Genomic DNA, 16,292 nt, shown 5'->3' with positions numbered 1-16,292 from the left:
AATGGAGGAGCAATTGCTCACAATCTCCAGCTAATGAAATATATCTCTTTTACTTTGTGATTGTTGCTGTTTGATGATACTAGGCAGCTTTCTGACTTATTTTAAGATGACATACTGTGTTATGCTAATACATCCGATGAACATGCATTGAATTTAGCACCTTAACACACCAGACTTAAAGTTCAGGTAAGAAGGAATTTTTCAAGTTGTAACAACTCTGAAAGGCAACTGAAGCAGTTTTGACAATTATTTGCATCATCAGTAACAACAGCGCAGGAGATACCACATTATCTTTTCTGACTTTAGGTGTGTAAGTAGTAGGTGGTCCGCCCTCTGAGAGTTTACAATCTACTCAGGCAGTTAACACCTGTGAGAAAAAGGTAAACAAAAGGTGCACTATCAGGGAGGCCGACTTCAATGTCAGATGACACCTGGGTTCAAATCCCAACACTGTCAGTTATGAAGTGTCTTTAGGAAAACTGTTTAACTTCGCTGATGCTCAGTTTCCTGTCTATAACCTGGGAGCAACAACACCTTACAGAGTTGGACACGCTGAGAGGTAAGAGAGGTGCAGTGGTAAGTGCTGGCCTGACATACGTTGGGCTTTTGGTAAATAGCAGTTGGTACGAGTGTTGCCGCTGTTAAGAATAACACCGTGGGCATTAATGCGAAATATGCAAATGAAGAATGATAGCCAAGGGCTAAGGGCTCAGAGGTGGGCTTCATGGAGAAAATGAACTTCAGCAAATTGGGAGGTCAAGTAGGGCTTAGAAATCAGAGGGAAAAAAAGGCATTTCAGAGTGAGAGAGCAGTTTAAAGTAAAGCTGAAAGGCGTCCTGTCAAGGTACTGAGGGTGCCTTGACACCTGATGGAGACTTTAACCCCCTCATTCCCGTGATGCCCTTCAGGAGGCCCATGCCACTCCTTGGACACTGACAACGGAGGCTCTCTCAACGTTATCAAAGCGCTCCAAGCCCCTTGGCCTCCTCCTCCACTCAGACTGTGTCTCTCGTGTAGAGACTCATGAGCTGTCAATTGATGTGTGCTTTCGAACCTGAACATTGGGATATCAAGGAATTACTGTTAATGGTAGGTATGATAACGATGTTGTGGTTGTGTGAAAAATAATCTTATCTTTCAGAAATGCATACTAAATATGTATAAATGAAATTGAATTAATGACTTGGATTACAGATTGCATCAAAGTGATATGGGTTGGGAGTACAGGTGGGCAAGTAGATAAAACAAGACTGTCTATCTGCTGATAACTGCTGAAGACAGATGAAGATCACACAGTAGTCCATTATTCTAGTCTGTTTGCTTTTTTATTTGTTTGAGCTCTTCCATATAAAAGACAGAAAAACAAAATTAAAAACTAAAATCGCTGGCAATCTATGTATATAGGCAATAGGAAAAGAGGAAGCACAAATACAAGGTGGACCAGCTCTACAGTGGAAGCCTTGTACACCTGTCCGCAGGAGCTGATCAGGGCTGTTAAAGACAGAATGGCGTGGACATCACTCAGTCACAGGGTTGCCAGGGTCAGAGCTCACTCAACAGCACATGGACACACAGCTGCCATGTTAATTTAGTTGCATGTTATATGTTTAGGAGCATATAGTCATTTCAAACATATAGACAGAATAGGCTTGATTTCTCCTACAAGGTCAGAAAGATGTCAGAATTATTCTTTATGCCCCTGGGGGATTCCATTGAATTGGTGTGTGGGAATGGAAGGCCAAACACTTTTCCTTTGTTCTGTTCTTATTCTGTCTGGACAAATTAGATTTTATTTATTTTTTTTCTTGCTAACCTGTAGACCAAGACCACCAACAGAAGCCAGACTAATGGAGGAAGCTTCCTAAGCACACAAAAGAAGATAAAGTTCAGAGCACTCGGTAGGTTCGTTCCACGTACATAGCTCAGCTTGACCTTATAACTCCTTAAAGAGACTGCAAATGGCTGATTGCTAAATACTGAAGTCCATCACCAAGAGTTCAACACAACTAAAAATCAATAGCTGCTTATAATTGATCATTTCTTCACACTCTAACATATTTAATCATTATTCCACCCTGTGTAGGCCACAAACACACACAGAGATATTTTTGTAATCTGTTTTTCCTCAAAAGTTGCTTGAAAAGAAATACCACAGTGTCATATAGTAATTTGAAAGAACTAAAACCAGCTTAAAAATTATGCCCTTTCCACAGAGTAGTGGAAAGAACTGGAGTTGAATGCAGTAAACTCAGGGCTCAAATTTTATGCCTATATTAGCTGTATGGATTAGTGATGTTAATGCTTATAAATGTCAATCTAATTTTCAACCTGAAAGTTAATAAGAGTAAATTTATGACACACTTAGTGTGTATGAACCATTTAAAACCTCAAAAGATCCTGTTGAGAAGGCAATATTTTTATTATCACTCCCATTTCATAAATTAAGAAGCATAAATTAGGCTGGTAGAGGTTAATAACTTGCCCAAGGCAATTTGGCTAGTAAGTGATGGAGGCAGCAGCTTTCAGCATTCAACTCTTCACCACTGTGCAGCCTGTGCTTTCATAAAACTCCTGCCACAGGGGAGGTCCGGGGGAGTTTTATCCTCCATGAGGATAAAGCTAGACAATATGTGGTCAGTATAATGTTCACCTTATTTATACAGATTTGACCATAAAAAGAAATGATATCAAAATTTTAATGTCAATGAAAAATAGAAAAACTACTTCAATAGCTCTTCAACTTCAGTGTGCACAGATTCACTTTGATATTTCTTTAAAATCACATACCCTAAGCTCCATTTTTCCTAAATTCATTACATGTTGGGCAGAAGCCAAGAAAATGCCTTTATAACATGCTCTGCAAGAGATTTTGATGCAAATAGCTTATAGACATTACTGAGAAATAATGGCCTATGTTTAAAGCTATACGTGTTATGGGCTGAATTGCGCCACTTGAAAACTTGTATGTTGAAACTTTAACACCCAACACTTCAAAATGTTACTGTATTTGGAGTTAAAGCTTTTAAAAAGGTAATAAAGTTAAAAGGGGTCACTGGGGGGAGCCCAATCCAATATGACTGGTGTCCTAATAAGAGGAGACTGGGACACAGCTAACAGAGAGGGGCACCACACGTGGGCAGAATGAGAAAGTGGTCACCCTCCAGTCATCAAAGAGACCTCAGAAGAAACTTGCTGACACCTTGATCTAGGAGTTTTAGCCTCCAGAAATATAAGAAAATAAATTTCTGTTGTCCAAGCCACTCAGCCTGTGGTGTTTTGCTATGGAAGCCCCGGTAAACCAGTACACTAAGCAACATTGTGAAGTGGAAATAATAGCAGGAATGCTGGCTTGGTTTTTACAGCTTCTGAAACATCTTTTTTTATTAAAGACAAAGGTATTAACTGCATTAAGTGCTGATCTTTTGTTTGGCTCATTAGTAAGTAGATGAAACTAACAAGAGGGCATATGCCACTAAGATATTCTTCCTGTAAGCGAAGCTCCCTCCCTACCAACAGCCTGTTTCCCTGGGCTCCATGACTTACTCATACCCCAGGGAGAATAGATCAGATTTTTAGTATGTGCACATTTTCCCAATAAAATATTCATTTCCTTCATTAATATTTACTTGTTTATCTATTGATCATCTATCTATCTATGCATAGAACCAACCATTTATTTATTCATTCACTCATTCATTTATCTATCCATCCATTTAATCAATATTTATTGAACACGAACCATGTGCTGGATGCTCTTGTAGGTACTAAACAACTACTTCTTATTGTTGGGAAGAGAAAAGCTTCCCAAAAGTCCTAAATGAAAACTGGAAAGTCTTATTTAAACAAACTCAAATGTCCTTAGGATGCATTCAGGTGAGGAAATATGAAGTGGTCAAATGAATAGGTACCTAAAAAGAGAGAAGCCACAACTCAGCTCTAGAGAGGTCTAGGAATACAGATGGGCCAGGTTTGCCAAATCTCCCAATATTTTAAGAGAATCCATACATCTGAATTTTATATGAATTTTCCATTATTTAATGCTAGTAAAATCCATCTGAATTCTTCATAAACACTATGTGAGCCAAATAAAACATATCTGTGATTTATACGCTTCACACCTCTCAGGGCCACCAGATTTTGGCTTCTGCTCTAGGCTGAGGACACGGTGCTGCAAAAGTGCTGAGTTCTTCAATACCTGTTCTCTTCACATCTGATTTCTGATGCAACCACAACTAAACAATTTAGCTTGCAAATTATTTTTAGCCACAACTAAATAATTGGCTTTGAATCTATTACAGTTGTGGCATCGACAATTTAGTGGTGAAAGGAACCTGAGAACTGCCCGGTGCCTCCTCTGTGGTTAGGACAGCATCCCATACAGGAGGCAGGGCAGTCTCCACCCAGCAAAGATGTGGTAAAGCTCTGTCACCACCTTCCTTCCCCATGACCTTCTCTCACTTCTGCACGGGACAGCAAGGGCAGGAGCCATGTACTGTTCATCATCTTTATAAGCCCACCAATCACCACCTGGTGTAATTCGCTGCAGGGTCCAAGCCTAATAAACATTTGCTGAACTGAATTGGAATATACATATATATATTTTTGATTCTGATTTAAAAGCTGGAGTGAAAGTTGAGGGTTGCTGAAATAGCTCCCATTTATTTAAAATTTTGATCTTTAAGGCCATGTCTACCTGACACCAAAATAACCGGTTATTTTAGAAAAGTTATCAGGAACAGCAATCAGACAAATCACACTTGGAATGACACAGAGATAACCTAAGCAACCGTTGTATCTCTAGCCAAATCCTGTCTTGCTCTTATTCTAGGCCAACGAGACAGGTGAACTGGCATAAGGAAAGCACAACACACTTTGAGTGACTTTTCTGTTTGAAGTTATATCTCAGAGTGAATATTATATTACTAATTGGTCATGTTTTAGTACATGAAAATGTAATTTGTGGATCTTATCTCTGCTGGTTAGCAATTAACATAGAGGAATACTGGCCTTTTCTCATAAATAAATGAAAAATTCACACATTTCCTTAAATATAGAAGGCAGTAATGACAAAAAATAAACAACTGACAGAAAAATCCTCCCTTAAGCATTTAAAAAATCTTAGTTTAAATAAAATTACTTTTAAAGTGTAGAGAATCCTAAGAAAAGTTATACCATCATACAAATAAGTGTGGAAAAAATTACTATTATACAAACATCTCTCGCAAATTTCGTTCTTCACATCTATCATAAAGTTTATAAAATTTGTGGTGTAAAGTGCATCAGAGATACTGTAAAAGGAACTCCTTAAGAAAAATGATGAGAACCTGAATGCCAACACATTGTGAATGCTGATGAGGTCTCTTTTTTATTGAATTCAAGATAGTTAATAAAGTGCAAATATTTCTTACGTTTCACAAATATCTCTTGACTTGAAACACTTACATGCATAACTAAACTCAAAGGGCATTTTAACTAGTAACACCCACACTAAGTGCTTTTCCATCAACTTTTTTTTCTTCCCCCCAAAGTAAAACCTGTGCCCTGGCTGGTGTAGTTCAGTGGATTGAGCGTGGGCTGTGAACCAAAGGGTTGCTGGTTCAATTCCCAGTCAGGGCACATGCCTGGGTGACAGGCCAGGTCCCCAGTGAGGGCCATGTGAGAGGCAACCACACATTGATGTTTCTCTTCCTTTCTTTCTCCCTCCCTTCCCCTCTCTCTAAAAATAAATAAAATTAAAACTTTAATTTTTAAAAAAAATTTTAAAAAGGTAAATGACTATATACTGGCTCATGAATGTCTTCATCCTTTCTCCCATAAACTTCTGAAGGCTCACCTGTCTTTAAAAATCATCTGCTCCATTTATTCTGCACATACACCTTATCAAATGTAACGAACACATCTAGAAGTTCTACGGTCATACATTTCACAGTATTAGCAATCTGAGTGCTCGCTAAATTATGCTCACATACCAAGAAACTTAACAACTTTATGATTAAAAATCCCCCTGCCTAAACTTCTGGAAAATGTTGCAATTACATGGTTGATTTCAGTCTCTCTTTGATTCCACATGAAAACACTAACAAATGTTTAGCAACTGGTGTCTCTTTTCAACTTGTTCTTGCTAATCTCAGAAATTATCTAAAAGATTCACCTGAAGTAAGTCAGGTGATACAGCTGGGTGCTCAATTTTTTTCTTTGAAAAAAGAAGAGAATTAATATTTGATTGACTTATTACATGAACCCAGTTCCATTTCCGATCCTGGGAATGGAAAGTTCTCACACCCCTTTAAAGAACTATAGCTGAGAAGCGAACTTTGTTCAGGCTGCCCAGGAAAGGATAGTAAGGACAATACATTTCTAAATTTAACTTCTGGAATTTTTTCACTTAAATTGGACTTTCTAGATGAAGGTAAGGCTTCCCTATTGCAACGAATAAAGGTAATGTTAAAAGGAAGACTAATGAAGCCATAAAACATCAAAGTTGTTAGGGAATTTAGAACAAATCTGGGGGTGGCATGGGGAAGAATGAGGTGGCATGCAGGAGAGTCCCTGCCTAAGTGGTTAGCACTTGGTAAGAACTTGGACCTAACTGACCAAGTCGACACTCTCATTTTGCAGTTAAGAAAACGGAGGCAGGAAAGATAGCAGAACATATATGCATGGAAGGGTTTGCCAAAAGTGTAAAGAAAAAAATAACTGACTGGAGGTGCAGAGTGACCAAAGGACCTTCTCTGATACTAGGCGTTTTAGTTACTCGTATAATACAAAATAATTTTTGTCCCCTCATTTCCAGGGAATTTTTCTAATTTTCTCCTATGAATGGGGCTATTCTACTCCTGATGATTTTATATTCTCGTTCCAAAAATAAAACTATGTCGAGGAAAGGCATATCCCTAATCACTGCACTTCGATTATTTTTTCTAAAAACATTTACTTAACATTATTCCAGGGCTTGACAATTTAATGTGATGGGAGCTCAAACCACATCACTTTAACAATTTCCCTCCACAGCCCAGAATGTCTCTTTGCTGCGTCCCCCCTTGAAGCGACCAGTCCACTGTTTTCAGCACTAAGGAAATTTCTGAAAGCGAACCAAGCTGCTGCTGGCCAGATCTGAGGATGTTTATCTTCACAGGTATTTTTACCACGGTTTTCTTGTATGCCTGGAACTCAAGTGCAACATCAGCTTGATCAGGCAGGGCTCAGCCCCGAGTGGCCTGGCCATCCAACCGCACCTGTCGCCCCTTTACCTGTTTGCAACACCACAGTTCTTTCTTCTCCGTCCAGAGACACAATCGTGAAGTTGTAGATGGTTCCGGCTTGTAAATCCTCGGGGTTACATTCATAGGTGGTGGTGTCTATCCTCACGGGGTGGCACCTCGTGAACCCTGGTGTGTCGCTGCTATAGATGAGGCTAAAGTTACAGGGAGGCCCCAGTGTTCTCCACTGGATGGAAGCGGACTGGCTGGAGACTCTGGACTCCGTCACGGTGAAGTTACATCTCACTGGCTCTCCTAGTCTAGTCTGCAAATGAACCAGAGACAACAGCTGAAGCCCACAGGCTGAGCTGCCCAGAGACAGTTCCACAGCAAGCTCCCCGAGACACTTCCACTCAGCCTTCACCCCCAGCCTCAGCCCATCCCTTTGCCCAACCAGCAGAGAAAGGGCCCACGGGGAGGAGGTGGGTGGCAACTTTTCCCCTAGCTGCTCTGTCCCCGGAGAAGCAGGAGAAAGAAGGTGGCTTTTTTTTTTGGCTCTGACATTCTGGCTGGGGGCTCAGAAGAGGATCCTTCTTCCTAACAGAGAGGACAAAATTCAGCCAGCTCCCTCTGCAAACCACAACCCAGGAGGCCAGCAAGTGGAATGAGAGTTTGGTTCTCCGTGGGGCTGGGACGCGTCACCCCGAGACCTCTCCTCCGTCCACTCACCTGCAGCAGGCTCAGTGCCGTCCACAAAGCCAACCCGGCTCCACAGCTCAGCATTGCGGACTCTGTTTCCCACCCAGGCTCACCCAGGGGCTGGGACACCGGGTGGCCCCGACGGCCGCCTGAGGGGGGCCACTTGTTGCACGCGCTCAGTGCGCCCCGCTGGCGCAGAGCGCTTCCCTTCGGGCTGGCGACGCGCAGGGGCCACCGCTGCTGCTGCTGCTGCTGCTGTCGCTGTTGCTGCTGCCGCCCCGAGCGGGCTGCGGACGCGAGAGGCGACGGGGACAGGCTGCGCGCCGCCCTTCCCACGCTGCCATTCTGACCCGTTCTGCCTCGCCCCGCGCCCGGTCCGCGGACTTCCGCAATCAAAAGGCAATTTCCTCGTCTCCCGGCAAAGGAACAATGTGCCGGAGAGGGAGGGAGCTCAGAGGAGCCAACGCCTGAGGCTGCCAAGGGGGCCCAAGGCGGGCCAAGCTGCCCTGGCTGCCGCGCGGCCCTCTCCCAGGCCAGGGGTCCCGTCTGGGTCCGAGGAACTCTGCTTCCTCCTCCTTCTTCCCCTCCCCTTGACTTTCACTTTTTCCCACTCTGTGGTCCTCAACCCTGTCGCCTTAGCCACAGTCAGTGCTTGCCCCCTCTCACTTTCCAGCCCCCGACTCCTGTCCCTTCCTCCCTCCACACCCAGTGCCTCCCCCCTCCCCGTCTTCCTTCCTATCTTCCTCATCTGCTTTCTCCAGGGCCTCTTTTCCCAGGATTAAACATAACCACAGCAGATTTCCCTAGGTCGTTTACACTCTTTCCTGAAGACTTTTATTAGAGTGCTTTTGCCCTTCTCACCTCAAAGCGTTCATTCGTCCCAAAACGCATCCTCCTGACACCAGCAAGAGAAAAAGACCCACAGAGGATCTTGTCCATTGTCAACTTGACCTTTATTTCTTTTTTGCCATTCACTTCCCCCTTTCTCTCCAGTAAAAGTCTGTGTCCTCCCTTAAATCTTAAACAACTGGTACTAACCAAGAACAACTATGAGCCCCACCAATTGTTCAACCTGCAGAGAAAGCAGTTTCATCACTGGTCATCCAGTTAAAGCCATTTCATCCATAATTGTCCACGGAACGTAAGAAAGAAAGAAAAACTCTGGCTTATGGAAGATACCATGATGGCTCAGCTCCCTCACATATTACAAAAAAATGAAATTTACTTCGTTTTCAGGACTAACTTTATGCTTTTCAAGCAACTGCCTCAGTATCTGAATGATCATGTATCTGAAAATGGATTTTAAAGCAGTCTCCAGTAACCAAAGAGCAAACGTTTAATGTACAATTAGCAGGTGATAATAGCATAATGCTGCAATAACTTTTATAATCTTTGATTGTTTTGAGGGGTACCACCCCTGACAACTTCCAAAAGAGAGGAGACTTCACATTTTTAATTTTTAAGTCAGAATACTCCAGAGCCAAATCCACAAAAAAGATGACACATTCCCTTCGTTTCCAATATTGGGTATATATAAAGTTATATTTTGGCTACTATAGTGACTGTTACGTACTTTGAGAAAAAGCAGAAAAAATGAAAAAAGTAAAAATTATTTTCTTTTAGAAAACGTGTGATGTTTTTAACCTCTTAATGAAAAAACATGATGTTTTCACTCCTTCAGGATTCCAGGGGCTTTCACTCTGCGGCCAGACCAGAGGTCTCCTTTTCAAGTTAGCAAACACTCAAAGGTCAAACTTAAAACGTGTGTGTATTTCTGGAAAAAATGAATCTTTCCTACTTCACTCTTCAGGTCACTTGTCTTAGAAAAGAGTGACCTCAATATTTTATCCTCACCCTCCCAAGTTCAGTGGCTTTCACAGCTTGGCATGCCTTTCTACACCATCAGAAATGCCCGCGCCCCTCCAGATTCAGCAAGCCTATAGGCTGCCTTCAGTCTTTCCAGGGGTCTTTTTTTCAGTTTTCTTTCTTTTCAGCCTCCCTGACTCTTCCTTCTTTCCTCCCTCCCTCCCTCCCTTCCTTCCCTTTCCTTCCCTTCCACTTCCCTTTCCCCTTCCCATCCCTGTATTCAGAAGACAGTCTGTTTTTTTTTTTTTTGGCCTGTAAACTGGAATCATACTTACTCTACTTCCCAGAGCTATTATGAAAATTAATAAAACCACATATGTTAAAGCACCTTTGCAACTTTAACATTCTGTATGAGTGTCAGTTTGCCTAGTTATAAATCGCATCTGAATCACTGTTTTTGCTCTTTTGCAAATTTATCCTTCACATAGGTCACATTTTCCTAACTTCTGCCTATCTTTGTCTTCGTTTTTTCTCCTGAGGTTTAAAATTTTCTCATAAATTGCTCCTCAGGTTTGGAATCTTCTTACCTAAACATACTAAATACTCTTCTATTATTTAAGAAAATCTTCAGTAGATCCTATATCCTCCAAGTTTTTGCAAGCATCTTTTAAAAAACACTATTGTACACCCCAGCAACCTACTGTATGTTTTAAGTTAATGCTTAAATTATTTTTATTTCCAATATACTGTGTACCAATCCTTTCTTATAATCCTCCCTTTTGTGAGGGCAAATGCACCAACAAGCAACATTTGAAGAGGATTAGTCAGGTAAGCAATGGCAAAGAGTCCTCACAACACAGCCCATTTAGACACTTCCAAGTTCCCTGTTACTAACAGTGAGCTGCTAATAATGCCTTGGAAATAGGAATTTGGAAAAGAAGAAATGACTTCTTTATATATAATTATTTTATTTTTGATCTATCAAAGAGGGACAGATACGTTTAGAACCATGTGTTGTCCTTTATCTATTTTAACACCAATCATATGAAGACTCATAGCAATATACAAAGGAAAGGACCAGTCATCAAGGATATCTCTTTTCCAAAGGTATGTAACTGCCAGTTCTTTTGGGGGGGGGGTTACGGGGGAGAATCTTAAACCTCACAGAGTGCCCCCAAAGTTAGTGGGTCCTAAATAACCCGTAAGAATTAAAGTATGAAACAATGAGGGAAAGTTTAAATTCAGGATTTTACTGTTCCATTTTTTCTTTTAAAAGCACTTACACTATTACTATAAATTAATGAGAATTACAGTGGATTCAAGGCAATATGGGACTAGGAAAAGCTGCCAGATATCATCTTTTTTGCAAGTTTATTTGAAACTACTGTACAAAGTGTAAATAAATTGACTCATTTTTTTTCTTTGTTCTCATCTTTGTTTGGAATTCCTCAACTTCTTTTGAACCTATTACCCTGTGTAATGACACTGCATTTGCTTTAGAAGTTGCTGCATTCCAGGAATTTGGGATCAGCTGCTCGGTGATTTTTCAGGGGACTGTCTCTGCCCTTTGTGGCTAGGAAGCCTTTCCCAGACTGCATGGGAAGGGTGGGGCTGCTTTCCATTAGACGTCAGGGAACGAAGGGCCGCTTTTGAAATAAATTGTCACAGCAATTAATGAATCATTGTTATAATTTACATATTCATTAAAAATGAATTCATGGATGAAAGCATGGCTCTTGTCACATTAAAGAACACAGACGTCAAATGATAAGACTGGTCATCAGGGGGCTTGGGGTCACACTTTAAGAACTGCTGCTTCAAATCGGGGTTTGAGCAGGTTGGGGGATGAGAGGAGGGCAGAGTGGATTGGCCCATAACTTAAAAGTTTCTTTATGACCTGGCCTTTACCCATCTCTCGCCTCTCTTCTGCTTGCTTCCTAACTTCTGTGGCCTGGTTCTAATAATCCACTTATTCATTCATCAGATACTGATGGAGCACCAGCTGTGTGCCAGGCTCTGGTTTAGGTTCTGGAGACACCCCCATGGAGCTGACTTTTTCCTGTCCCAGGGCCTCTGTGCCTGCTGCTTCATCTTCATGGACCACCCTTCCCCAGGTGCTCTGCTTAGCTATCTTCCTCTCCAACTTTAGGTCTCAGCTTAAACACACATCCAAAGGGGCCAGGCCCTTTCTGACCTTACAAGGAAAAAGTATGCTTTTACTCTATCTGCTTTCCCAAGGCATATGAAGAATTCCTTCAGGGCAGTCTTTTTTTGTCTTTTCTTCTTGAACAAAGCTTGGCATAAAAGTAGTTTCAACAAATATTTGTTGAATGAATGAATGAATGAATCTTTGTAGTTGCTCAGTCAATATTGTCATGTGAATAAATATTTTAAACAAGTTCTTCTAAAGACGTTCTACTTGGATACTTCAGATACTGTCTTAGAAGGGAAGGATGGAAAGAGAAGAGGGGGAAAAACGGGAGGAGGAAAGGAATAAAAACACCAAGGTGTTTTTGAAGAGAAAGAAGTAGGAAAAGATCAGAGTGGGAGGAAGGATTCAAGGAGGAAAAGGAGGAGGAGAGGGATGTAGTAACTTTAGGACAATTGTTCTCAAAGTGTGATATTAGCATCATCTGGGAACTTGCTAGAAATGTGAATTCTAGGGCTTTGCCACAACCCCGGAAATCAGAAATGCCCAGGTGGACCAAACAATCTGTCTTCCATGTGTGTGTTTGTTTCTAACAAGCCTTCCTGTTCCAGTTGGTGAGAAAGAACATTATCTCCCATGACTTCTCTGGAATGCAAACAGGACTCACAAAAGTCTTAGACTGTCAATCCCCTACCCCAAGTATTGCATCAGATGTCATTTTAAAAGAGAATAAATGACCATTTATTGTTCTTTTTCTTTTAAATTTCACTGAGATGTCTGGTTATAAAAAGATATATTGATGGTTTAGAAGGTCTTGAACAATTTTAGAGTGAATCAAATAAGTAAACTGGTGACACAAACTACAATATTTTGTATAACATGTGATATATATTTATATTATAGATGCATCATAAAATTATATAATCCATATTTATATAGTATATTATGCCTATTATTATTTATAATATAATATACATATTTTGATATTTGTAACTTCTCAATAAAAATAAATCCTAAAGGACAAAGGATCAACACAGAACAAATGTAATAAATGTTAGATGACAGGTAATCCTCTAAGGAAGAAGAAGGACTTTCGATATGCAACTTTCATGTGTGTTTTCCCAGATATTTTTTAAAAGAAGAAATCCACATTATCAGGGACTGTGTCAACTAAAAACAATTACAAGATGGGAAATCTATTTCTAAGTTTTAATTTAAATTGGCTCAATAGTAAATTATGGCGAAAGTGAATAGAATTTCCACCCGCAGCAGGTGTGGTGCATTTAAAAAGAAGTGCATTAATATTTAAGCTAAGATCATTTTGGTAACCAGTTTTTAAAAAGATATTATTTATTTATCTTTAGAGAGGAAGGGAAGGAGAGAAGGAGAGAACTATCAATGTATGGTTGCCTCTTGTGAGTCCCCTGCCGGGAACTGGTCTGCCAGAGCCGGGAACCAGGCATGTGCCCTGACTGGGAATAATAGAGATAGTGTGGTTCGCAGGCCCACGCTCAATCCACTGAGCTACGCCAGCCAGGGCCTTGAAAACCAGTTTTTTAAAAAAGGACTGTGACCATCCTCTTCTGTTTAGAGACACCATTTTCAGATAGCTATATTTCAAGGACTCTTTCTGGCTTCCTGGGTCATAACATTCTTACTGCATAACCTTTGTGGGTCATAGTCTCCAGGAAAATTTAAATAATAAAGGCACTTGGAAGACAGTTGCAAAGATTAAGTGAGAAAGTGCATATTGTGTGTATAACACAATTCCTGACCAAAGGGCTCAAAATACCACGATTTTTAGTGAGAGTAGTAGTATCTGAATACCAATAAATCATGGGGGTGAGTACCCAGTAATGTAAAGAGTGACAAAGTCCACAGAGGAGAATGTCTTTCTGAGAACATCCAACTGATAATAAATGATCACTGCTTTCAATCTCCTGCCCATGGGAATCTCTTCAGTAGATCAGCGCAAACAACATTTGACATTTAATGGCTGCCCTCACTTCTGGCCATTGCCAAGATTTTTTTAAATCCTGGAAGGGAGGGGATGGTAATACCGGATATGTCTCTAACAGCAGGCTCCACCATCTCTCTCAGGCACGTCTTGAAGGTTTCCTGAGATTTTTTTCTGCAATAATTTCTCACCCTCTTCCCTCCACCATTTCTTTTTAATCTGGAGGAAATGGGCTTCACAGAGCTTTTGCCAGAGCTTTCGAATCATGTGCAGACGAATGACATAAAACCAGATGTGACTGTAAACTAATCACCTTTTCACCTTCCAGCACCTCTGCTTCACCTTCTTCACTCCCACTGTGCAATCCCTGCTGCCCCACCCTGGAAATGAGGCTGCTCCCAAGTCCACCAAGTCAAGGCGTTAATGCTTCTGTAGGGGCGTGGCTGTCATACTTTACTGTTTCAGGAGCTAGGTCATGATCTTCATGATATTCAAACCCTGAGACAGCAAATAAACAAAATAAGGCCAACACTGGTTTAAAAAAAAAAAGGAAAACAGAAACCAACCAACCATCAAAGAGAATGATCACCCTTTCATCGTCCTTAGAAAGTGACAGTCAAATCGGGGGTCAAAACTCTGTCTTCTCAGCCCTGGCTGGTGTAGCTCAGTGGATTGAGCACAGGCCTGTGAACCAGAGGATCGCGGTTCGGTTCCCAGTCAGGGCACATGCCTGGTTGCAGGCCAGTTACCTGCAGGCCAACTCCCAGCAGGGGACACACCAAAGGCAACCATATATTGATGTTTCTCTCCCTCTATCCTTTCCCCTCTAAAGATAAATAAAATCTTAAAAATCCTAATTTGAAAAAACAAAAAAAAAAAAAAACCTCTGTCTTCTTTTTTTCTGTGTATCACACTTGCTAGAACATTATTCCCCAAGTGTTCTCTGGAGTTGGCCTGCACAGGTGCCTTTTCTTGCTTTTAAAGTTGGCTCTCAACATTGTTTTAAAAAATTGGAATAAGGAGGTAATGTTGAGAAAAATAGATTTCACATGTAAAAACATCTGCATTTTGCCTTAAAAAAATCGAACGATGGAGGCTCGTTGGGCCTGCACTCTGCCTGCCTCTTCCACACAGCTCCTTATCCCGTCTTTTCTGCTGGACAAGGCAGAGAGCACATCTTAGAGTCCCTTAAACTTGGGATCAAAGCAGGAGATCCAAGGATCTTATCATGTTTTTCAAAAAATGTAACAAAAAAATCAGCTGGATTATAAACCCTTTAGAGGAAGGACTCATATTCCTTCATTATCTCCCCTACATCCCCAGGTTGTGGAGACTCAATGTCCACTCCCATACCGACAGGGTAAACATTCACACCCCCGCCATTATACACGGCCATAGCCAAGTATTTGTAAATCGGAAACACAATTGTGTTCTTCAGATGCTCTGCTGCAGACCTGAGCACCGGGGGATCCAGGGATACCTAGCACCTCAACCTTAGGATAAACTAGTGCCCAAGCAGCACCTGCTCCAAACAGATAGATGGTAACTACACAGAAGATACAGTTCTTCTCTAATAACCTGGATATCACCTTATTCAGGCCACCAGGGTCAAAACTCTTAGCAAAGCACACTCTTTTGGTATGTTCTTCACAGCTCTGCTGTTCTGGGCTGGGAGCATAGCCTTGAAGGGAGGGAGCAGATGTTAAGAGGTCACAGACACACAGGTGATGGGCAGGTCCCCAGTAAAATCATACGCAGAGGGTGTGCTCATAGGCCCAGATCTATTAGAGATTCAAATCAGAAGAATCCTGGTGAAAAAACGGGTGCCTTCTGTGTACCGTTGCCCAGTGGGCATCTCATCTGGATTTAGCCACAGTAATACTCAGTGGCCAGATCCCCCAGAGTGTGAGAAGAATGGAAGGGGTTTTACTTCAAAGACAGCTCCTGGAATTCATAGCATTTCCCCTTTCAGTTACTTTTCACCATCCTTCACAATCACTGGTTTTCAAAGCCATTACTCTGTGAGTGTAATACACCGGTGTAACCACGGTGTGGCTGGGGGAAATCAGAAAGATTGAAAGGATTGAGCAGTCTCTTCCAGAGCTCTTTATCTTATCTTCATACTTATCCGCTGGCTCATCCACCAGTGCTGGCCCTTGCCTTTACTGCTTTCTCTTGCAAATTCATCATTTCTCTCTTGGTGGTTCATCCCCACTGCCCCTCCCTCTCTCCCCTGGTCCTTGAAGGAGACAGACAAGTCTTAGTCAGTCTGAGCCCCTGTTCTGCCCCTAATTCAGTAATATCCCTTGGATCTCATCCTCATAATATTCTTCAGCAAACTTTTTATTTTAAAATTTCCTTTTATTTTGAATAATTTCAAAGGTACAGATAAGTTAGAGAATTGTTCAGAGTGTTTCCACATACCTTTATCCAGACTCACTGGTGTTTGTTTTATTTTTTAAGTATCCTCCCACACCCACTT

The 16,292-nt window shown here is 41.4% G+C and overlaps 1 protein-coding gene across 3 annotated transcripts in view; it reads right to left on the bottom strand.

The window, feature by feature from the left end:
* Positions 1-16,292, bottom strand: part of PTPRB (protein tyrosine phosphatase receptor type B) — a 105,262-nt gene that overhangs the window by 74,996 nt on the left and 13,974 nt on the right. For 2 of the 3 annotated variants that reach the window (XM_037049449.1, XM_037049450.1), the window contains exon 4: positions 7,251-7,524. In XM_037049449.1, coding sequence (XP_036905344.1) covers positions 7,251-7,524 — 274 coding nt within the window. Of the gene's footprint in view, positions 1-7,250; positions 7,525-7,928; positions 8,485-16,292 lie in introns of those variants that run through there. The other variant, XM_037049451.1, reaches the window with a different exon arrangement.

The sequence above is a fragment of the Sturnira hondurensis genome, unplaced genomic scaffold (genome assembly GCF_014824575.4).
Source record: "Sturnira hondurensis isolate 20B ecotype Veracruz unplaced genomic scaffold, ASM1482457v3 Scaffold0006496, whole genome shotgun sequence".
NCBI lineage: Eukaryota > Metazoa > Chordata > Mammalia > Chiroptera > Phyllostomidae > Sturnira > Sturnira hondurensis.
This window is presented reverse-complemented; position numbering and strand designations above follow the sequence as displayed.